General features: G+C 40.0%; 1 protein-coding gene across 1 annotated transcript in view; it reads right to left on the bottom strand.

Annotated features, from left to right (window-relative positions):
* Positions 1–6,093: 6,093 nt before the first annotated feature.
* The window catches only part of LOC149458211 (heparan-alpha-glucosaminide N-acetyltransferase-like), a 103,409-nt gene continuing 83,562 nt past the window's right edge, over positions 6,094–25,940 (bottom strand). Inside the window, exons 2-5 of the mRNA XM_089682468.1 lie at positions 22,556–22,632; positions 18,003–18,033; positions 11,160–11,320; positions 6,094–6,179 (exon numbers count right to left, since the gene is read on the bottom strand). Coding sequence (XP_089538594.1) covers positions 6,094–6,179; positions 11,160–11,320; positions 18,003–18,033; positions 22,556–22,632 — 355 coding nt within the window. The remainder of the gene's footprint in view (positions 6,180–11,159; positions 11,321–18,002; positions 18,034–22,555; positions 22,633–25,940) is intronic.

The following is a 25,940-nucleotide window of genomic DNA, read 5'->3' on the forward strand; positions in this document are numbered from 1 at the left end:
GAAACCAGTAGGGTCTCGTTCACATGGTACATACTTTGCAGCCAGCTTACACGTGTCTTTCTCCCAATAAAGATGACTTCATAGTTATGTGATGAGCCAGCCCAGTGGCCGCAGGCATCTCTGGAGAACACTGACAATGTATTAATGTTGTGCATGTGCTATTATTTTTGTATTGTCAGTAGTCTTTGTTTAGACGCTCATGTGCATTGCTACAAATCTCTAAAACACTTAATGCATTATTACCACTTCAGTCCCAGAGCCATTTTTTCTTTTCAATCTGCACGCAGGTTAAAATACACATTTTAGCCCCCAAATATTGTACATTTTCTTGACGCAGAGGTCACGGAAAATAAAATAGCGGTATTTGCAATTTTTTATGTCAGTGCATATTAATCAAACCCATATTTTCAATAAAAAAATACATTGCAATAGTTGTTATTACCCAATTTTTTGTTAAAATAAAAGCTGAGCTCACATCAAGGAAATAATGCCAAACACGTCAAGCCTTAAAATTGTTTGAGCCAATAACACATTGACAAATTTTAGTACCACCCAGAATTGTCTATAGGTGACACTGTAAACGCCTTTACAGATCATCTGTTGTAGTTAACAGTAAGTAATGGCCCTAGAACTATAGCTCTTTCTCCAAAGTGAGCATCCCTATCAAATACACCAACGCAATCCCTGGTTTCGTATGTAGGTGCCTTTACATATGTACTGTATGTGCACATACATGGGGGCTATCATATAGGGGGCTGACAAATTCCCTATATGATAGCATTTAAGAGTGGCAGGTTCTCTTTGATGAGACACCAGGGGTCTACAGGTCCCCTAATGTCTGGCCAGCACTCCCCTGTGGTATTCAGCTGCTTCCCCATCAGAGCTGCTGGAGAATGACATGCTGATCCCTAAGTGTAATACACATTTCTTACTGGTTCATTAACTGAAGGGAGGATCAGCAAATGGATGTGGGTCAGCTGAGTCTGGGATAGGTCGTGTGGGGTGGGAAGGTGTTAAAGTTCAGTGGTAATGTATAGCACTTACACCAGAAACTCCAAATTAGGTTGATTTACTAAAGGCAAATAGACTGTTATCTCTACAAGGGATGTTTTACTTTGCAGGGGGATTTTTCCCAGAAATTAATGAATGAGTAAAGCTCTACTGACTTCCATCATCCAATCATGCGCAAGTAAAATGTTGTTTGTTTGTTGTTTACTTGCATGTGATTGGGTATTCTTTGCACGTGAAATTTTACCACATTCACTAAGCTCCGGGGCAAATTCCCTTTCAAGGTGAACAGCCAATTTGCCTTTAGTAAATCAACCCCAATGTTTTTAAAAGCCCTTAATACCAGCCTCCATTTATAAACCGTACTGGTACTCAAGAGGTTAACAGCATTTTTTTGAAGGCAAGCGGTAAATACCTAAATTTGACTTTGCTTTAGCCTACTGTAGTCTACCACAATATCTATACAGCAGAGCTCAGAGAGGGGGAGGTAAAAACATCACAAGGAACCAATCAGATGTGCTGCAGTGCAGGGAGTATGATGACAGAAAGAGCAAGCTGAATGACAGATAGATAAGTTCATCGGTGTCCTGGTTCACCTTTCAAAGTGTAACTGTAGCATAGAAGATCATTTCCCTTTCTCTGTTAGACAGGGCTATGCTCTGGGGCAGAATTGTGTGAAATTCAGGATTGGATAGATAAAAAATGTTAAACTTCTGACAGGTAAAACAGCTCTCATATATGTATTTCACCTGAATGATTAGCCTTTTGCTTGAAGTTCAGCTTTAAAGTAAATGGATGCCAAAAATGCATTTTTAGTATAAATGGCATCATGGCTAACCCTATACAGTTTTCTTTAGCAAGTTGCTTTTTGCAAATCTGTTGCAAATTTCTTACCTGAAGATCCTGCCTGTAACAGCACTTCCTGCTGTAGACTATTGCCTCGCAATTCGTAGAAGTGTGGTCAGCCTGCGACATGCACTCCTTTAGTTAACTTTTAGGCTGCCTTTCAGGTCAATCAAATGGACAGCCCAATGGTAAACTGAAGGAGTTCACATGGAAGGCTGACATTGCTGTTACCTTGTGTTTGTGTCACCTCCTGCTTGATTTTCAAATTGTACCAATGGTTTATTACTTTTTTTTATCTCATAGTGAAATATCATTGCTATTCATAACTATTAATTATTTTTTTATTTTGTAATGAGTTGTTTAATTAAAAATGTAATGTTTCACGAATTGAAAACCATGAGGTCTGCCCAAAAACACTTCTAAAGAATGCCGAGGGCTTTCCCTTCTCCCCCTGCAGTGGAAGGTAAATGCTATGATCTAAAAAAAGAGTAAAGGGCTTTGCAAAGGCTACTCTTTATCTGAATCAATCTATCTATCTATCTACAGTCATGGTCAAAAATATTGGCACCCCTTGTGACGGGTGCGGCATCAGACCCCCAGCCCTTCTCAGCAACTCGTGACCGAAGGACTAGCCAATCTAAAACCTCTCTGTCACGTGCGTAACAATGCCACGCTCAGCTGCACCCTGCAGAAAGATTTTCCAGCTCACTGGACCACAATCTATGTGCCGCAGCCTGAGAGATTGTTACTGGGTCAGGTTAATTACACTATTAACCCTTCACACTGCCACCATCACCTTTTTTTGTACAGAGAAGGAGGAAACTAACCAATCTTAGCAGTAACACTATGCTGTTTGAATAAGCGTCTGTATACACACTGTCACCGCAGGCAGATGTATGCAGAAGTTTAAAACACACAGTAGCGCTCTTCAGAGACAGGGATTCTTAGTTTGCATTAAAGAGCTTTAGAAACAGTTCAACACTTTTCAGAAAATAGGATTTATTACTACAAAGGTCAAAATGGTGCAATAAAAATATTTACAGAAAAAGATGCAGCCAATATATTTATACAGAAAGCAATAACACAACCAGAGAGATAACAGAAAGATGTTTAGAGAGGTAGAATACTTGCCAGAGTCCTGGTTTAAGCAGATTCAAGTGTCCAGAACAAAAGAGTACCATTTCTCCCAAAGTTGGTTCCTGATGTTAAAAGGGAGATCTCTTCATCTTACTTCTCCATGTCTGACAGCCTATTTTCTACTCCCCCAGCAGGGGGTGTCTACTGAAGCCAAGGGCCAATCGTTTCATTTGGGGAGGGGGTTTTAGGTGGAGACCCAGGCTAGGACCAAAATCCCTCCCAAGTTATACCATGGTCAATAACCTTCCATAGGTACATGTAGCATCCTATCCACTGGTAGGATAATATGCAGAATGATATTCTGAACGTCCAGACATCAAATATGACATATCTGCTTGGGACGGTTAAGGAGATATCACTTCCTGCTCTTGGGTAGATGTAATCTAGGGATGTAAGGTATCAAGTGACTCGCATTAAACTGACCTATCCGAATATATGCTTTGTTTGATTGTACATATTTCCTACCGGGCATTATGAAATTGTATGAAAAAGTGGTTTCATATAGGATGTAGGTTTTACTGCTATTCCGGAATGCTTTTCAAGTCCAGTGACTGACGGGTTTATAGCTTTATGATCAACTCAGAGTCTGCCAGACACTATGGCACCAGCTAATTGGGTTTACAACCATGAAATGTATCCAGCGGTGCCCGATGCACTCCTGAACTCAGCACACACACACAGACCTCATGACATACAACATAAAGGGGGGGACTGATTTGGAGTAAGAATGACACAAGATGGAGGATCTTTAGCAAAATGGAGGTCCACATCCCTATCTGTACGTACAATTGCTACACCGCTGCATTTCTGTCAGCTAATGCACCACTTCACTCAGAAAATTGTTGCGATTACAAATGTTTAGGCATTCTCATGTTTATTTCTTTTGTTTGTATTGGTATGAAACAATAAAGTGGAGAAACAAAATGTCAGAACTGACACATTCCACACAAAACTCCAAAAATGGAATGGACAAAATTATAGGCACCTGACAATATAGAAGTCACACTAGCAACCAGTTAAAATGGTGAAAAATTGACTTAATCTTTCTGTTGTGTGTCTCTGTGTGCCACATGGAGCATGGAGAAGAGAAAGAGCAGCAAAACAAAAACTATGGAAAAGAATGCACAATCTCAAGGTTACAAATCCATTTGCAGAGATCTTAATATTCCTGTGTCCACTGTGCGCAGTATTGTTAAGAAGTTTACAGCCCATGGCACTGTAGCTAATCTCCCTGGATGTGGAGAAAAAACTTGATCAAACATTGCAATTAAGGATTGTTCGAATGGTGGCTAAAGAACCTCGATCATCTTTTAGACAAATTTAAGCTGACCTTCAGGGACAGGGTACAACTGTGTCAACTCGCACTATATGTCACCATCTGAATGAAAAAGGATGCTATGGTAGGAGACCCAGATTGGAGTTTGCCAAATTTTACCTGAGGAAGCCAAACTTCTATTGGGAGAATGTGCTGTGGACAGACAAAACAAAATTACAGCTTTTTGGTAAAGCCCATCATTCTACTGTTTTCAGAAAAAGCAATGAGGCCTTTAAAGAAAAGAATACAGTCTCTACAGTCAAACATGGTGGAGGTTCACTGATGTTTTGGGGTTGCTTTTCTGCTTCAGGCACTGGATGTCTCGACCGTGTCATTATGAAATCTGAAGACTACCAAAGAATTCTGGGGTGCAATGTAGTGCCCGGTGTCAGAAAGTTGGATATCCGTCAGAGGTCATGGGTCTTACAGCAGGACAATGCCCCATAGCACACATCAAAGGCATCCAGAAATGGTTTAGGACAAAGTGCTGGAGAGTACTGAACTAGCCAGCAATAAGTCCAGATCTCAATCCCATAGAGAACCTGAGGAGAGATCTCAAAACAGCAGTTGGGAAAAGGAACCCTTCCAATCTAAGAGATATGGAGCAGTTGGAGAAAGAAGAGTAGTCCAAAATTCCAGTAGAGAGGTGTGGGAAACTCATTGATGGTTACAGGAAACGATTGATTTCATTTTTTTTTTCCAAGAGATATGCTACCAAATATTAAATTGACGGTGCCAGTCCTTTTGTCTAGTCCGTTTTTGGGGTTTTGCGTGGGATGTGTCAGATTTGGCTTTTTGTTTCTCCACTTTTTTGTGTCATACCAATACAAATAAAAGAAATAAACATGAGAATGCCTAAACATTTGTAATTGCAACAATTTCCTGGGCAAAGTGGTGCATTAGCTTACAGAAATGCAGGGGTGCCAATATTTTTAGCAGGGCTGCTGCTAGAAACCATGGTGCCCCATACAGCCAACCTGACAGGGCCCCCCCACCCTAAAAAAGCACAGTGAGTGATTGGTACTGAGCTGGTAAATGTGACATATTTAGAGTTCCCTTCCCCAACTCTCCATCCTGACCGATCCTATTGTGTGATTGCAGCTGCTTGTGGGAAGGAGAGGAGGGAAGCCGGAAGCACTGTGGGGGTGGGGGCACACTGGAGGACCTGGGCAGCAGGGGGAAATGTATAATGCACAGGGATGGTGATAGGTGCACCAAGGGGGCAATTACTGGAACTGATCCCCTGTATGGCTCCAGCTGCAGCAGCTGAAAGCCAGCAAGAGGGAGAGGAGAAGAAGCCAGCTTTCAGTTGCTGCAGAGAGAGCCATTCAGAAGATCAGTTCCAGTAATTGCTCCTCCCCACCATGCCAATCACCCTCCCTGCCCACATCCGGTTCACCCAGCTGCCTGGGCCCCCCTGTTGGCCTTTGCCCTGTACAGGAGGACTGGTTGTACCACCTTATCCACAGCCCTGATTTTTGGCCATGACTCTATCTATCTATCTATCTATCTATCTATCTATCTATCTATCTATCTTTCTATCTATCTATCTATCTATCTATCTATCTATCTTTCTATCTATCTACAGTGAAAAGGTCTTTCTACCTGGGCAGTATTTAAAGTGGCTCCCAAAAGGGAGTTTGTTCCATTTAAACCACCCCCATTCCGTGTTTATTCAGTTTTTCTGTTTTTTTATTTTTATCCTGGCCATGCCCACCCACCACTATTCTGGCCTGGGGCAGAATGATGTGTCCCTGGTCCTGCAGTCCTGGTATACATACAGTATGTCACGTCTTCCAGGAGGCTGCAGGTCCAGAAACACAATGGGCATGGAGGGCGGCCTGAAAAATCATCGAGAGTTGACTGTCTGAACCTGAAAGAGGAAGTCAGATGAAGAGAACCAAGATGCTCCCTGAAAACTACACTCCTTCATTCATAAATTAGTGGGAGCATGACTTTAATGCAACTTGGTCCCCAGAACAGAGATAATCTGTTTCTTCTTTACACACAAATTGTCCATCTCATGGCAACCGCAGGAATCTGGATATAAAATATTCTTGAGGTGGTATAGGGTCCCGGAATGGTTACATTGTATGTTCTCCAATACCAATCGTAACTGTTGGAGATGTGGAACAGCTAGAGACACACTCTTCCAAATTTTCTGGTTGTGTCCACAGATTCACCTCTTCTGGCCGGGCGTCTGCTTCCTAACACAGGCACTCACAGGCCTCACTCTCAAACAAGATCCAGCTCCGTGCCTATTACATCTCAACCAGTTGTCTTGGTGCAAATTTTGCCCCTGTTTGGTCAGGCACCTCCTTAATGTAGACAGGGCGTGCATCCTAGCACAGTGGAAATCTCCGCTCCCATTCACCATGGATTGGTAGAGTGAATGATATTAGGCATATGGAAGACCATACATTCTACCTACACAGGCAAGAAGCCCGTTTTTGTAAGCCATGGATTTACTGGACACAATTTAAGTATTCCAAAATTAGAATCTGCTTGTGTTAGATCCCATTTAATCTGTATCATTGCTCCCCTCAGGGATGACACATAACCTATCAACAGGTGACTCCCCTATTCCCCCCTCCTCCCCAGCTCCCTCCCATTTTTTTTCCTTTCTTTCTCTATTTTCTTTTTCCTACTAAACTATATTCTTGTGTTTGTCACCTCCTTCTTTTTCAAAATGCAAAAGTTTTTCTGTGTGGCTACTGCTTCACCTGTCCCACAGGTGACATATGGTTACTGTCATTCTTCTTACATGTTATGATTTTCTAATGAGGTTTGGTTCCCTTTAAGATGTTTCTAGGGCAATTTTTATTACCAAGGTTTAAATCTAAAAAAAATATATAGCTTTTCCCAATCACTATCACTTCTGTTGGACAGTGGCAAACATGTTATTAAGAAAAATAAAAATTAAGGTATAATAATTTTAATTCTAATAATACTTTTTTATATACCACCATTTTAGCAAACCTAGTTTATTCTTGAAAAAATCATTTTCATGGTTACTGGTCACGTGATCACTGTGATAATAAATTAAACCTTAGCAGCACCCATTACATGTTTCCCCACTTCATGGTGTTATCTGTAAGTGAAGTGATCAATCATCTTTTACAACATGTCAAGAAGTGTGCTCTGTGTTTTAAAAAAAATGTATATTTGTATAGACTGCAGAGAAGAGAGAGATACACGGATAGACAGATAAATGGTAGATTTTAAGGTTTAGTTCTGGCAATGATAATGATAAAAAGTTAGCTCCATGCACACATTGGCCCCATTTGTTTACATTATTTATATCATATGTCTAGGTAATATGTATTAGTGGAGAGAGATGGATATTTTTCTCATATGCAGTTTAGTTTGGGCTGTGGGCCAAACAGCATCTTAGCTGCCAATGCTCAAATCATAGTAACTGACCTATTCTGAAGCTTTAGCTCAGCTTGTATCTTATAACCCCACACATTTTATTAACATGGAATGAAAATGTTATTTTAGTCTTCATGAAGCTGAGACTTTTGCAATGCTTGGTCTTCTACTGGTTGTGATTAACAAATTAACAACTCAGCATCAAATCTCCAATTGAGCTGCAGACATTTTGTGATGAAGAATAGCCCTTGGTTATCGAAGCGGTCCTTCACTCAAAATAAACACTAAAAAACATTCTAATCCTTCCCTAATACACATTTGCAAGTATTTTGGGTGGGCCGAGCAAGAACTTTTTTACCCGGTGCTTTGCTGCTGCTTCCTCATTTCCTGCCTGGGCAAGGATGATGGAGTCCTTGACCTGTCCCCTACCACTATTCAGCCTTCTTGGACACATGTCCCACAACACAGGAAGCTTCTGGACATTCTCCATGCAGTCCATTGATCTCACATGTGCAGTGGCAAGGGCTGGCTGAATGATCAGAAAGTGACAACAGGCTCCTGAAATCCAAGATGGCAGCAAGTGAAAAAGAGCTGTGAAGGTAGCTCCAAATTTCATTGGCTGGAAAGTATGTTTTTAAAAAAACTGGATTTATAGTACTTGTAGCTGCTATTTTTTATAGCCTAATAGCCCAGTGAAATTCCCTGTTAAGATGGGAAGATACCATAACACAAATGCTTGGCATTGAGACATCTATCTGCCCATGAACCAGTCGGGATCTGCTCTGATCACCTGTCTGACTGCACAGAAGTGGTACACAGACAGCAAACACTGCCATTCTCCATCCTCTGCAGAGTAAAACAATGATATGTTCCATTCCAGCTTGTAGCAAACTATGTTCAGATTGGGCCAGGACTGGAACATGTGCTGGGACTGAAAATTACAGTTGTGAACAGTGAAAGATAACAGAGCATTTTCTACATAGCTGTGTACATAGTTGTATGTCCCTCTGCTGACCCAAGAACAGACTATGGTGTGTAATGGTATATCTGCCCATGATATGGGAAGAGGGGAAGTACGATGTGAATTTATCAGTGAGGAATAAGAAAAGCGGACATTCACGCTAAATAAATACATATTTATCCTGCCTTCTCCCCCCTCCCTCTCTCACATTTGGATCATTTATAACAGGCTTTATAGCAATTTTGAGTTGCAATGCAGCACTTTTCGTCTTTCATACCTAGGTGGGAATGTTCACCCCCCAGAGTCTGTGCAGCAGCTGTGCCGCAGGGCTTCAGCTGCATGCAAGAGGTCTTCCTGCACCGAGAGTGTCTGCACATGTGTCCTGTCCCAAACGTTCTCAAAAATTAGGGGAAGTCCTGTCTTAGACAGTTGTCACCAAAAAAGTTCCTAGTGACAGCTGTCATGTTCTAGCTTTCTCTGGTAATCAAGACAAACAGGTAAGGTGAATTTCCCTTATGCAGGCATAATAATCTTAAATACAATACTTCAATGTACAGTTGTGACCAAAATTATTCAACCCCCACTGAAATTGAGTGTTTTGGCCAGTTTGACATTGCTTTTGATCATTCAGTCATCTTGCTTACATTTACATTAAAGAGGCACTTGTAGGTCAGACAAATATAACATAACAGTTATAATGAAATAACCACAAATGTCTTTTCTGTGCTCACAGCATTATCAGTTTTATTCAACCCCCAAGTGACATTCAATCTTAGTACTTAGTACAGCATCCTTTTACAGTTATAACAGCTTTTAAACGTGAAGCATAGCTTGACACAAGTGTCTTGCAGCGATCTACGGGTATCTTCGCCCATTCTTCATGGGCAAAGGCCTCCAGTTCAGTCACATTCTTAGGCTTGCGCACTGCAACTGCTTTCTTTAAGTCCCACCAGAGGTTCTCAATCGGATTTAAGTCTGGTGACTGCGATGGCCACTCCAAAATGTTCCAGCCTTTCCTCTGCAACCATGCTCTAGTGGACTTGGAGGTATGCTTGGGATCATTGTCCTGTTGAAAGGTCCAACGTCTCCCAAGCCTCAGGTGTGTGACGGACTGCATCACGTTTCCATCCAATATCTCCTGGTACTGAAGAGAATTCATGGTACCTTGCACACGCTGAAGCTTCCCTGTACCTGCAGAAGCAAAACAGCCCCAAAGCATGATTGACCCTCCACCATGCTTCACAGTAGGCAAGGTGTTCTTTTCATCAAAGGCCTTGTTCTTCCTCCTCCAAACATAGCGTTGATCCATGGGCCCAAACAGTTCTAATTTTGTTTCATCAGTCCACAGAACACTATCCCACAACTTTTGTGGTTTGTCCACATGGCTTTTGGCATACTCTTCTTATTCTTTGGAGACAGCAAGGGGGTACGCCTGGGAGTTCTGGCACGGAGGCCTTCATTACGCAGTGTGCGTCTTATTGTCTGGGCTGAAACTTCTGTACCCACATCTGACAAATCTTTTCTCAGTTCCTCAGCAGTCACACGGGGACTTCTCTCCACTCTACGCTTCAGGTAGCGCACAGCAGTCGAAGTCAGCATCTTCTTTCTGCCACGACCAGGTAGCGTTTCAACAGTGCCCTTTGCCTTGAATTTGCGAATGATGCTTCCTAAGGTGTCTCTTGGTATGTTTAACATCTTTGCAATCTTCTTATAGCCATTGCCCTTCCTGTGAAGAGAAATCACCTCTTCTCTTGTCTTCCTGGACCATTCTCTTGCCTTCACCATGTTTGTAACCACACCAGTAAATGTCTAGAAGGAGCTGAGTATCACAGTCATTTTAAAGCTGCCTAATTGGTGCTTATTATGCTTGATTGCTGCTCGGTGACATCCACAGGTGTTTTCAATACCTGATGGAAAGCACCTGTATGAACCTCTGTTCTTCAGAGTGGTAGTCTTTAAGGGGTTGAATAATTGTGGCAATGAAGAAACCACATAAGAACCATTTACTACTGTATTACATAAACAATTGATGTCATTTTAGTTGCATTTGGGTAGTTACAACGTCCTTGTAGGATTTGATTCTGAATACAATTCCAAATGTACACTATAGTCCCTAAACCCCTTTACAGCATTGGGGGTTGAATAATTTTGGTCACAACTGTAGCTACAATAAATTAGCTCAAACATAGAAAAGCATCTAAAAAAATTCCTAGTATGCAATTGTCAGCTTTTTAGCAAAATAACTAGATTACAAGTATAGCTGAACCTATCAGTATCTTATTGATTGATTTTACTTGGTCCTGGGATTTGCTCTTTGAAAACCCATTTCTGGTCCAGTAATATTCATAAATACAGTTTATGGACAAGTTAAGTTATTAATTAAATATGGACATCCATGTCATATCATTAGTATATGTTGGAACAAGGTATCTTTCCTTACTTTTCTAGGTTTTATAAAAAAGTGCCTTTATATCTTGCACACAGTGGGGGTAGAAAAAACCCTTTTCAGATACAACTTACATAGGCCATCTGCTGGTCCATAGTTGATGAAGAAAACTCCAATGGCCATAAGCACACATGTCCTCCATGTCAACTTGCGCAGAAGCTGGGACCGATGGACTCCCCTTTTCCTCATGGAGCTAAAGGCCAAAGCCACAGATGTGCCAATGATGAAGACAAACCTAATGGAAACATGCATTGATACATATTTGTGAAACAAAGTTGCCGTATTTTATTATACCAGAGCATGTAAATTTTGAAGGATCCCTTTTTAATGATCTACTAAGGGCAATATAGGCTTCTAATGAACAAATGTAAATGTTTATTCAGATGCTTCTAATACACCTGTAGGTTATTCATCTCCTGATTTTCCTCTGTACAAATAAATCACTATCTTTATATGATACAAAGTATTATAAGAAGCTCTCTTCCACATATGAATATGGAAAAACTGCTACCTAATAAACAGACTCAGTGTTACCATATCACAATATACTCTCTATGGTGCGCACATTGTTCTGTGTTTATTGTCAGTACTAATAGATGCTTTGTAGAGAACTAGGCACAACTAAAAACCATTCAAGAAACATTCCAGATGTGTTCAGTGGTTAGAAGTCAATGAGCAGTGAAACCTGCATACACCGTAAAGTAGTATACGCAAACTCTTGTTGGCTGTTAAAAACATATGTAATAATTATTAGCATATTTTATTAAACTTTTAAGACTTTTAACTGTTTTCAGAGACCCAATTTAAAGACATAAGTACATCCCCCACTGTAAAATCTGAGCAGTGCTTCACAGAATGTAAAGTATATGTAAACCCAATCTCTAAAATTTCATGCAACCTTTAGCATGGTAATGTAATTCAAAAATAATTTTCAATACTTTAAAAGTGTATGTCAAGGCAAAATTATAAATATATTATCTATAAATACCCATGCTTGATAGTGAAATGAAAGATAAAATATACCTTTGTGTAAATCCGTGCATCATGATCACTCCAATGACAAACATGACACGCTGTAGGTCTTCAAAAGGAAAAAGTACTTCCACAAAGAAATGTTCCTCCAAGGAAAAGACAGCTTACATGGATTCACACCTCACTCACCAGATGGAGGTGACCCCTTGTGCTAAGCAAGTGAATCAAAAGAGGTCTGTATGTATAGGATCAGGAATAAACGGTTGTCAATTCCTCCTCAGATCTTTCATCTCTATGGTATGTATACACCTTCGCCCCACAAACCACATCTAACGTCAGTTGTTCTCCACATAATTCATGCAAAGGAGAGGAGCCCCTTGCTTCTAAGGACATCAACTTTTGATGGAGAAACACATAGGGTGGTACTTCCAGCTGACGTTACATCTGCAACTGGAAGTGCACTTGGTCATCTTGGATGGGGGCATCTTCCCAGTTCATTACAGGCTGATGACAGGGCAAGGTCATGTCATTACTAGGATGGGGGCGGCAAGGTCATATCATTACTAGGATAGAGGGGTAAGCGAGGTCATGTCATTACAAGGATGGGGGGGAGGGGGCGAGGTCATGTCATTGCTAGGATGGGGGGAGGGGGGAGGTCATGTCATTACTAGGATGGGGGGGAAAGTCAAGTCATTACTAGGATGGAGGGGGGGCAAGGTCATGTCATTAATAGGACGGGGGGCGAGGTCATGTCATTACTAGGATGGGGGGCAAGGTTATGTCATTACTAGGATGAAGGGGGGAGGAAGTCATGTCATTACTAGGATGGAGGGGGGAGGAGGTCATGTCATTACTAGGATGGAGGGGGGGGACAAGGTTATATCATTACTAGGATGGAGAGGGCGTGAGGTCATGTCATTACTAGGGTGGGGGGTGATACTTCTGGCTGACGTCACATCCGCAACTGAAAGTGCACGTGGCCATCTTGGATGAGGGCATCTTCCAAGTTCATTACAGGCTGATGACAGGGCAAGGTAATGTCAGTACTAAGGGGGGGGGGTGAGATCATGTCATTACTAAGATGGGGGGGGTGAAGTCATGTCATTACTAGGATGGAGGGGAGGGCGAGGTCATGTCATTACTAGGATGGAGAGGGGAGTGAGGTCTTGTCATTACTAGGATGGGGGGAGGGGGCGAAGTTATGTCATTGCTAGGATAGGGGGGTGAGGTCATGTCATTACTAGGATCGAGGGGGGGGCGAGGTCATGTCATTACTAGAATGGGGGGGCAGGGGATGAGATCATGTCATTACTGGGGGGGGGGAGTAAGGTCATGTCATGTCTCAATATGTAAATACATTTCTGAAATAATTTCTCGTCACTTGGAGTATCTTGGAGTATTGGGAGTATTTTGGAGAGCAGTGGGAGCAGCGTGTAGTAGTGGGGGGCCCCAGGTCAACTTTTGCATTGGGGCCCACAAGCCTCAAGCTTCGCCTCTGTTCTTGATCCTATATACAAAAGCCTCTCTTGACTTACTTGCTTAACACTAGTGGACAATTCCATCCAAAAAGTGAGCTGTTAATGTTTGTTTAAAATTGAAAATAAAACAAAAGCATACAGTACATCCAACACATGCATATTACATCATCTTTTATCCCTTCATGGACCCTACAAATACAGAAAAATACCTGGTCATCTGCCAGAAATGAATTCAGCTCTTACTTTCAGTTGTGGGCCGACAACACACAGCATATTTGTGGACTCAGTCCTGGGTCTTTATAAAGTCTAATTATTCTGTAGTCCAAGATAAAAAAAGTAGGAGAACTAAATAGGCTCTTTAAGAAAACACAGGAAGTGTGCAGAGGACACAGGACAGCTTTGAATTCCTGAAATGACCAACAGGTATTTTTTTGCACTTGCAATTGCAAAAAAAATATTAAAATGCTTCCAATGGTATTGAATGTTGTGTATCATAAAAATTTTCTTAAATACAAAACTTTCAAAGGTCCATATGACCATATCAGTACCCCAAGTATAGCATCTTCTTGCAACAAAAAATAATGAGGAATCGATGACCCCTTCTAACCTTAAGAGAATGTTTAACTTTCCATATTCCCTGTAGTTTTTTTCCCCGCTACTGCCACATTATGCTGCTTTATGGATTACAGTACATCACAAAGACAGAGGGAAGCAGAAAAGAATTGCCTGCATCATGTAAGACAGATCCATATCATATACATATCTGTACTAAGTACATGGCATGCCAGAAGATGTTAAATGCCTCTAAATTACATAGATGTAAGCAACTTTCTAAACTGGCAGCCCTGTCCCTATAATGTGTGTCTGGATGTTAATGGATTGTAAAGTGGGTAATAATTTTCCTACCGACCCGTTCAGTCAACGGCAATCACATTATTGACTTAATGCTGTTTATTCTATAACCGCAATCACACAGAAAGGGCTCATCTCTTGTGTCATATTTGCTAGTGGTCATTAAGGGGAAAGATGAAAGCTCTGCATTTTTGGCATTCTTCTGATCTAGGCCCCTAGCCCCCCCCCCCCCACCATCCAATTGGCTGGCAAGCTTCCCAGCTCCATTTGAAAGCAGAGTCCTGGACTCTCATGGGGTTTGGCAATGTCCATTGACTGAGGAAGGGCACATTTGCAGTGCACAACCACAGACTGACTTCTGCTCTGGAAGTTGATCTCCCTCAGTGGCCATACATATCTACAAGTAATAGAAGTTACAACATCTATGAAGCAATTATGGAACCCACTATGTACAGGTAGGAATAAATTCGATTAGGTCTAAGTAGAAAAGCTGGACTAGAAAGATATGAGATATTAAAACTGGTATTTCGAGAAAAGACTTGAACCATAACTGGGTCAATTATAACACAACGCACTCTTCTATAACTTAAGTTAGGATGCCTTTCATCATCTGTTTGATGTTTTTTTATCAGTGTCTGATAGAAGATTTTCTTTTTTTCCTCAAATCAAGGCAGAAGTAGAGTAGACTAATTTGGCTTGGAGCCCTACATTGGGCCTTTGGATAGCTGGGCTTTGCGCACCATTATTCTTTTCTCCCATGGTTTAAAATAGGGAATCATTAAAATAGACTCTCTACCATTATTCTCTTCATCAACCAAACCCAGTAAAAATTTTAGAAATGTCACTATCAAGACTTCTTTTCTAAATGAACACTACTTTGGAGTTTACTGAAGAGCTCTCTTTCCAAGAGTTGTTACTGAACAATTCTGATTTCAGATTGGTTTGCACCCAAAGCCAGTTATTTTTTACGTTGCCAACTGTCTACTTAGTTTCAGTGAAATGATGTTGTCCCATTTGAACATTCCTCTAAATGATAAATACCTTCAGCTGTGGACTCTCTGAACATACCATCCAAAGGCCTGCTGATTTTTAATGTAAATGTATTTTTTCCCTAAAGTGTGTCTGTGGCATCCTGAATTTTCATAATGTTTTCTGTATTGCAGCAACCTTCAAGAGCTTACAGGCATCAGCATCAGTGCCATAGAAGCAACAAATACTAATTGAAACCATAGCTTGTATGGTTGTTCTCTGATCTGACTCCTCATGTCTCTTTACTGGCCATTAAATGTAGCAGGCACCGCCTACTGGGGGACAGGAGAAGGCAGGGCATAGCACAACCATGCCTGTCCCGGGTGCAATTTTCATAACAAATCTAAAGGCTGCCAACTCTGGAAATTCACGTATCACCGGATATACTTGCCCAAAGCAGGTTTCTGATTATATATGCTTTAAATAAATTAAAGCTGTATGTGAAAATGTGGAATAGACTCCCTCAAGAGTTGGTTCTGGCCAGCTCAGTGGATTGCTTCAAAAAAGGCCTGGATTCTTTCTTAGATACACAGAACATAACTGGATACTAACCTTTATAGGTAAAGTTGATCCAGGGAATATCCGATTGCTTCTCGGGGGATCAGAAAGGAATTTTTTCCCAGCAGGAGCAAATTCAAATGTGCTTTGCCGGGGGTTTTTTTGCCTCTGGATCAACTGTGGGTATAGGATTATAACTTTGTTTTTTTTTTTGCTATGGTTGAACTGGATGGACTTTTGTCTTTTTTCATTCAGACTAACTATGTAACTGTATGTCAGATATATACTGTATAGCAAAGAAAGCATCTGTACTTTTTATTAAAAAAAAAGCCAAACACCTTTTAGTGAATCTGATTTTGAATGAACCTCTTGCAATACAACTATGCAGCATGATTCAGACTGGAAAAGGGAGGAGCAGCAATAGGAGCCAATCGGGTGAACTGCATGCGCATGTGCTGAAAATTAACTTGCTGGTGTGAAAGTATAATGTAAGCAGTCATCATCTGGGGGCAAGTGGTTGTAAACCTCAGACAACAAAATATGTACAAACCACATCCTTCTATACTGTGTACTTGTCTCTGTCCGAAGCACTGTGTTTCATTTCTGTCTGCTGCCTCATTCCTTTGTTATTTACATGAGACACTTCTGACAGGTTTTCCTGATACCAAGAGGAAAAACAGGCAATGGAGCAGTAGAGCTCCAGCACATAGCCTTTGGCTGACAGCCTCAGCTCTGTCCCTGTGTGCTGTGTGAGGGGGATGTGTATCTTCCTTGCAATCAGGGATCAGAGTTGATCTCACTGAGATAGGTATTATGAGACTTCAGATCCCCGACAAATTTCAACAAATCCAAAATAAATTATAACAAAATGAATTGTGCAAATGCGAAAATGAATTTGAATTAAAAAATAAATTTGAATTTGAAATGGAAGCATATTGCAATATATACAGTAAGGTATAAAAGTGAAATAAGATGATGATTCCTACTTAGAATAGAACAGAATAGAAAATAATAGAATAAAATAGAATATAAATTAAAATAATAAAATAGAATATAACAGAATAGAACACAATATAATAGAAAATAAAGAAACAGAATAGAATGGGAAATAAAAGAATACAATAAAACAGAATAGAATAGAAAATAAAGGAAGAGAATAAAACAGAATAGAAAATAAAGGAATAGAATAATATAGAACAGAATAGAAAATAAAAGAATAGAATAGAATAGAAAATAAAAGAGAATAGAATAAAATAGAATAGAATAGAACAGAGTAGAATAGAAAAGAATAGCAAAAATAGAATAGAATAGATCAGAATAGCATAGAATAGCATATAGCCATCTTATGAAATTCACATTTTAAAATTCAAATTTCAAATTCAAATTTTTAAATTCAAATTTCAGATTCAAATTTCGAATCAATTTTTTGAAAATAACAAATATACAAAACAAATCTGAATATATGAAATGAATTCCGAAAATGAATCATTCTAACATAAGGAATATGACGAAACAAAATTATTAACCTAACAAACTAATCCGAAACAAAAAAAAAGTTTCCATTGTGTATCTCTAACAAGTTCAAGTTATGTAGGAGGATTTGTTTCATCTCTGTGTATCATCTGAGCCCAGTCACATCACTGAGTATATGGAAGGGTTTACAACTAATTTCACTGGCGTAGACAAAAGACTGGTCACCAAGCTGACTGTGCTGTCTGGCAGGGCTCTGTCATTCTCAGGAACGGTTGTATAAAAATGTGAATGACTTGCCAGTAAAAAAATAAGTATTTCAATAGTGTATTTAGCTGTTAAATTTGAATAAAACTTGAATAAGCCATCAAACTATAACGACTCCCTGATCTGAAGATTGAACACATCCCTTAGACAAAAAAATGAAAATGATGATGACAGGAAGTAATAATATCCTTTTCCACACAGGCAGTGCATAATTATGGTTATGTGATATGTTCTTAGGGAATAACCATTTTTTTATAAACCAGAACAGCATAAGATCAGCCTTTCTTTACAGTACAAACATTCACTAAACATAGATTTAGAAATATTTTATTACATAAACAAGCTGCTTACCATGGCATCACCAAGTCTGCTATTGTCAGACCTGCAACAAACAAATGTCAGATTGACTTTCAGAAAACATTATACAATATAAGAAGTGTGAAAGACAAGAACAATAAATTATATAGTCACACATGTATAGGCGCCACCTGCTTGGAGTTTGCATGTTCTCCCTGTGCGAGTTTCCTCTGGGTGCTCCAGTTTCCTCCCACAAAGACATGCTGGTAGGTTAATTGAATCTTGTCTAAACTGACCCTAGTATGTTCAGCCTCCCCTCTGATGATGTGCCTTAGCACGAAAGGCCTTAGGAGGAGCTGTACAGAGCGTGACGTCCTTTAGCCGTCGGAGTCACGAGACGGCACGGCGGCCATCTTTTAAAGGGTCAGTGTTGCTTTTTACTACTTTTGCAACTTTACTCGTTTTTATGCACTTACTGCCCTGGATATAATTTTTATATAATAAAATTACTCTTTAAAATACTACACTATTCTGGCACCTGTTTTTGGGGCTCCTTTGTGGAGCTATTACACCTACAGGACAGAATCTCATACCATCCAGTATCCAGAGGGGGGAGCCCTGTAAGCAGATTGAGCACCCATCCACCCTTAAAGGGGACCTCTGGACCTAGGAATATCCCATGCTTAATCCAGGCTGAGTGACCAGACCTCAGAAGGATGCCCACCACCTGCTGATTACAGATTACCATCCAGGATTAATATTCCGACATTAGCATTATCTATGCGCTTCTGATGAGTGCGCACTTCTGTTATTCTAGTCACAGTTCCGCTGGGATAATTACTTCATAGGATCTTTAACCATCATATACTGTTGGACTCTATTGGATAACTTTCTTTACAAGAATTTTCCACTTCATCAATGTATTAAGCGCTGCACTTTATTTGTTCTTTGATCCTAGTATATGTATGTATGAATGTGAGTTAGGGACCTTAGATTGTACACCCCTTGAGGGTTATGGACTGATGTGAATGTACAGTACAATATATACTGTATATGTGAAGTGCTGTGTAACCTGATGGCGCTATATAAGTACCTGTAATAATATAATATGCTGTATGAAAAATGTACTAATAGTTTCAAATATACAATATTTGAAAATATCCACCCAAGCTGTACCAAAATTTTAATTACCCCATCAGTTTATTTTAAGGACAAGTGCTATATTCATAAATAATGAAATTATCACTGTTGCCAAACCCATTAGAAGATTTTCCCCATCTATCCTTGTCTGGATTGTCTTTCCATTGAACCACAACTACCATCCATCAATCACTCAACTTCTGGATGCCCCATTCTTCATTAGGATATCCATATATCAGTAACATTCAATATATGTATACTACAGACAATATTATATTCATCCTCACCAATTACTTTCATATATTAGCTATTTGTGAAAAACAATGTTATCAATGATGCACCATTGACTGCTAGAGAGATTTGTCATTCTTGATCCCATTTATTCATCAAGTTCACATTTTGTTGCATTTTATATTAAAATCCTAATATGGACACAAAAGCTTTTATTTATATAGGCCAACATCATAAGCTCAGAAAGTAAATGACAGGGGAAGTATTGTAAACTCTGTGATAGGAAATCAATGCTACATTTCAGCATTGCTTAATCTTTGTTTACAAAACACAAAGACACCCCCTGGAATTTATAAAGACTGGTGCCGATAGATTTGCAAAAGTATCTTGTGTGCATTATAAAAGTGGTGCAGCATGCACCCAATTCATATACTGTACCTGCTTAGAGCTTGTGCTTATATTTGGCGCATACTGTGCCACTTTTAGAATGCACACAAGACACTTTTGCAAAATCTGTCTGCGCCGGGGTCTCTCTTTGTATGCCAAAAGAGAGTTGGCCATAATTAATTCCACTTTCGTAAGATATGAACTGTCAGTATTTTATTTTTATATTGGTGCAGGCATTTCGTCATAATGTAAAAGTGGCACATTTTAGCAATACTGTACTTTGGCGCATGTGTCACTGTCAGAACCAAAAGCGTAACAGATGCTTCATTAATTTGGCGCAACACATTAACAAAAGGGATAAACAACAAAAGAGGGGTAATGCAGAGGAAGGGGGAATGGTGCTGCACTAACAAACACAGGGGAATAGGAATAAACTAAAGATGGTGGGTGACCACAAAAACGTAACGCATGTAAAAAACTATATAAACAACATAATGCGACTAGTGCACAAAACAGATGTGAAATGGACGCAAAATAAGCACATAATGGACTAAAAATATGTGCGTAAGAAACTAAAAAAGACAAAACGAGTGATAAAAGGGTCACTTGTTTTGTCTTTTTTCATTTCTTAAGCATGGATTTTTAGTCCATTATGTGCTTATTTTGCATCCATTTCACATCTGTTTTATGCACTAGTCGCATTATGTTGTTTATATCGTTTTTTACATGCGTTATGTTTTTGTGTTCACCCACCATCTTTAGTTGATTCCTATTCCCCTGTGTTTGTTAGTGCAGCACCATTCCTCCTTCCTCTGCATTCTCTTTATTTCGGTATATAGTTGGGTGCTTGCTGCTTTATTAGATCTTCTTATCAGTGTTTAGTGGTAGTGTGTGAGGTTTTTTCCTATTATTTCACAAAAAAGGGGTGCAGCAGACTTATTGAATCCCCCCCCCCCCCCCACTGTCTCTGAGTGTTGACAAGTGGCAGACACTAGAGGGAGTGGTGACATCAATCCCTCACTCACGTGACAGTGCTCAGGACTAGCAATTGGCTGCTGGACTTTTACACTGTCACAAAAGAAAGTCACATGTTCCCTCCCCACATGCTGCCTAGAATCATTTGTGTTGCCATGGCTATTTGTAGTGATTTTTTAATAGCACTAATATGGAGTAACATTTGAGTTACATGTGTGGTTTGGAAGCTAGGCCTCCTTTATTGATAGGCTAACAAACATGTTGGACTAGTTTTTGAACTTAGCCCACTGTAAAATATAATACAGCAGAAAATAGGGGAAGGGGAAAAGGACTTAGAACAGGCCATGTGCTCAGACAAAGACAGAATTGTTCTGGAAGACTAAGAATGAACAGTTGTTCTGGAGACAGGAGGACAAAGTTGTTCTAGACTTTGGAGGAAACAGATGTTTGGTGCTGGACTCTGAGAAACTGAGGGAACCATAAGAAGATTCCATCACGAGGAAAGCCAAGTTAAGTAGCTGATTAGTATACCCTTACATACATTGTACATGCCTATTTGCTAGGAAGATAGTCAACTTGTGCATGTTGTAGGGATATTTTGTTATACTTTGCATGCTATGAATTGTTTTTCGTTCAGTTGTATATGCAGCTTTTCTGTTTAGTTAAAGCACATTATTACACTGCAGCATTTCAATTGCTTCCTTGGGTATGCCGCAAGACCTTACTAGACACCAAGTAAAACACCATTGGATATTTTTGTTGGTTGAGGAAGCAGGAGTGGTGGTGGAGCACTGTCAGGATGAGTATTAGTAGGTCAGGGAGGGTGTTGCACAGACACTGTCATGGTGGTGGATTACTGTCAGGATGAGTATTAGTAGGTCGGGGAGGGTGTTGCACAGACACTGTCATGGTGGTGGAGCACTGTCAATATTAGTAGGTCGGGGAGGGTGTTGCACAGATACTGTCATGGTAGTGGAGCACTGTCAGTATTAGTAGGTCGGGGAGGGTGTTGCACAGACACTGTCATGGTGGTGGAGCACTGTCAGGGTGAGTATTAGTAGGTTGGGTAGGGTGTTGCACAGACACTGTCATGGTGGTGAAGCACTGTCAGTATTGGTAGGTCGGGGAGAGTGTTGCATAGATACTGTTATTTTCCCTAAATGTTCTTTAGTTGGCTCGTACTACAATTGTTTGCCTTGCAGTCATCCAGCAAAGATGATAAAGACACCTACGACAGGACAGGACGGGACTTACAAATCTATGAGAATTGTGTTAAAAAAAATTTGCAACAGTAGTTTACTTTCACATATGTTTCTAATAATAATAATAATTCAAAATGATAGTCTACTGGAAGCAGCTGATAGATTCTCTAGATAGTCATATTTCAAAGAGCTGTTACAAAGTGATTTATTGAGGCTAACCAGAGAATATATACTGTTATCCAGTCTTGAGGACTATAGTTAAGAAAAAGCAACAAGAGCTATTTTATTCATGAAATGCTGTGCGAAAATAAAAAAAGAGAATGATATACTGTACTTTTCTAAAAACTTTGCTCACTCACATCACTAGCTTGTCAGAGGAATGTAGGGGTTAAACAAATAAATTTTAGATCAAGAAAATAATGGCCCTCAGTGCAGCAAGAAAATACATTTAGCAATCTCAAGCTTATTTCAAGATCAATATGGTCCTGCTGATTTGTCGAAGTGGCTTTTATGAAGTTAAGACCGAGTTCATTGTTAAATACCCCTACCTACTAAGTTGATGGTGGTCCATATTAATTCCTTTTCTTTTATGGATCAATAAGGAGATTACTGATTTGCTTAAAAGGTTCTTGTGTGGCTGTGGTGCTTTTTTTTATGGGACATCTTGCTTACCGTTCCAAGGAGCGTGCTGGAAGAACCAATATCCACCTCCTCCATAGTTGCAAAACACCATTATAGTGAGAGAGAACCTGGAGAGGAATGAAACAGTAATAATAAACGAACTATTCAGACAAAGCATTGAATCAATATAAATCTATTGTTTAAAAAGTGCAATAGAAGAAGCCTCAACAGTTAGATATTATAGGCCACCCACAGAATTAGAGGACAGCCAGGAAAATGTTCCTCCTTAGGTAACGGCGGAGACTTAAGAAGGAAAATAGTGATGGAATAGGTTTTTTAAGATGTCCCTCCGCCTTACCGTGGCTAGCCAAGATATGTGGTGGGTGCTCTACCTCTTACATCTATATATATATTCAGCTTGCCTGTTTTCTGACAACTGTGCCAAAGCTTGGGCTAGGTGTAGGCCCTCTTCCTTGTATCAGCCCTGAAGACGTGAAATCATATGTGGGCAATGCCTAATATTAGACTTGTCAACAAGAGAGGAAATATAACTGCCAAAGTTCATGAGCCCTAGATTACAGACCATACTATGCAGTTCAGTTTTGGGCACCAATTCACAAAAAGAACATTGGGGAACTTAAGAAAGTACAGAGAAGGGCAACTAAACTGATACAAGGCATGGAGGAGATCAGCTATGAGGAAAGATTAGAGGAACTGAATGTATTCACTCTTGAGAAGAGGAGATTAAGGGGGGGGGGGGTATGATCAACATGTATAAATACATCAGTGGTTCTTGTAGTGTGTAGAGCTATTCACCCTGAGGTCATCACAGAGGACAAGGGGGCACTCCTTACGTCTGGAGGAAAATAAATTTAATCTCCAAACACGGAAAGGTTTCTTCACAGTGAGAGCTGTGAAAATGTGGAATAGCCTCTCTCAAGAGTTGGTTCTGGCCAGCTCAGTGGATTGCTTCAAAAAAGGCCTGGATTGTTTCTTAGATACACAGAATATAACTGGATACTAACATTTATAGGTAAAGTTGATCCAGGGAATATCCGATTGCCTCTCGTGGGATCAGGAAGCAATTTTTTTCCCAGCAGGAGCAAATTGGATCGTGCTTTGCTGGGTTTTTTTTTTGCCTTCCTCTGGATCAACTGTGGGTATAGGATTATAACTGGATGGACTTTTGCCTTTTTTCAGCCAGACTAACTATTTAACTATGGACTTACAGTATACTTCTGGTCCCAGATACACAATGGGGCTATAAGAGGGCATGTTAGGAGAAATCCCCTGTTAGTCAGTCATTACTGGAACAGTGGTCATCACTGGAAGATTTCCCCTCTTTATTTGTTCAAGTGACAACTTTAAAATTCTGGACTTCCTACCACTTTCTGTCCTGGTGTTCACTAATATATAACAACTTTGCTGAGTGAACATTAAAAGAGAAGTATGGCCAAAGCTTTTTCAGCCATATTTCTGGTATAAGTCACAGGAGTACAATTTCCTTCTGTCCTCCTGTGACCCAGAATCAGCTGATAGTGAGCTGTTGCCCACTATCAGCTGATGAGGCAGAGCTGCCCCATGCCCTGACAATATTGTTGCAATCCACCCCATTGCCTTACTGACAGCTGCCTTTGCCTTTCAGCATGGGGTTGAGAGCGAGACAGGTGCTCCCCAGCCCAGCACTCCAATGAGCATTGAAGGGGTAGAGCAGAGACAAGAGGACAGTCATTGCTCTTTGCTCAAAGCAGATTGAGAACCAAGGGATTAGCGGTCATGTAATCGCTCAGTTCTTGGTCTTAGAGTCAGCATGGGACAGCTGCAGCACCACACAGATGTTGAGGCATGAAGGTGAGTATGTAGGGTTTTTTTAATCACCTACAAATAAAAATACATAGTTGAATCAATTTCTATGGCTTGGCACTCTCAACCTTTAACTCAATACAATCTAATTCTGGGGCTGAGGCTCCACCGACCAGTAGAGAGCTGCCACTTCCACCAAGCCTAAAGTCCAGTGCTCCGTTACACTAATTCTAGAGTAGTACAAACCTGCAACAGTTTCTAATCATTCTCTGCTCTGTACAAAATGAAAAAAAATTTTGGCTAGATGTACACATTAAATATTAAACTTTACAGGGTTCTTGCAAAGCCTTCACTGTTGATATTCGAGAATTACAAAATAGAAAAAAATTTGAAATTGGACAACATGAATTTAATGAAATGAAACTGTGTCAATTAATAAAGGACAAATGACAAACATGTCTATTACATCTATGTGCACTATGTTTACAGGTCACGATTTCATTTAGTATGCATATCCATGTGCAATATACCCTGCATTTACTGATCATGATTTAATTCTGTTCTCACTGACGTGCTTGATTTATTAAATCTTATTTTAACATTTCCAAAGAATAAAGTTTCTTAGTGGAAGATAAAATATACTGCAGTTTAATTGCCACTATGTTATTTAGGAAATACGTGGAATTGCCAATTCTCTAAAATCATCTAAGTTGTAGAAACAGAAATCTTTGACTACAATTCATTTTCCTTCTCGCTCACCCACCTCAGAGGCACTACCACTAGCAAAAGCAGACATGTCTTTCATTAGATAAATGTATATAGCCTGCCAATTGCACACATTAATGTTATCACTTTTTCAACCAAAAACAAACATACATAAATATTGATCACAATCCTCCAATTAGAGAGACCCCCGGGTCACCAAGTGAAATTGACACAGGTTATTATTGAGCTGGAATGTGTAAAGAAAATGCGTGTGTGTTTGTATCAGGATCATACAAGTGTGAATGGCATTTTTTTCCTGAATTGTGTATTGCAGAGGTAATAGCACAGGAGGATTCATAATGTTTTAAACTTTAAAATGACCCCATTGTGAACAAAAAAAATTGTACCCTTTGTTACCTGTGAAAGAAGGCAGTAAATACTCACCTTTTCCATTGCTCCATTCACAGGTTTTTACCCCTTAAATCTGCCTATAAACCAACACTTCGATGAGTGTTGATCTCCTGGGTCCCCCATGACGTCCCCCTTTGATCTCTTGTCACTACTGTTTCCTACAGTGACATGAGGTCAGAAGGAGAAGCCAGGGAGAGCTGGGGGAGGCCCCATGAGATCACCACTCTCAGAAGGATCAGTTTTCACAGCAGATTTTGGTGGATTCAGAAGTGTTCAGCACTGACAATACTTGGTAAAATAAGAGTTTATTGTCTTCTTTACCAGGTATGGGGGTCACTTTTAGTGAACCTCTCTCTCTATGGTATCTAGCTTACCATTAGTAAATTGACATAAGCAGGAAACCAATGTATCTGAACTTTTGTTTGATCTTTCTTGCTTGTCCTGGGATCCCCAAAACTAAGGCATATATTATTTGGGGTACAAGTAAGTGTTCTGAAAGCCCTGTCAAATCCAGCTG

This window comes from Staurois parvus, unplaced genomic scaffold (genome assembly GCF_062004578.1).
Source record: "Staurois parvus isolate SC_StPar_1 unplaced genomic scaffold, SC_StPar_1.0 ptg000291l, whole genome shotgun sequence".
In the NCBI taxonomy this organism is placed as follows: Eukaryota; Metazoa; Chordata; class Amphibia; order Anura; family Ranidae; genus Staurois; species Staurois parvus.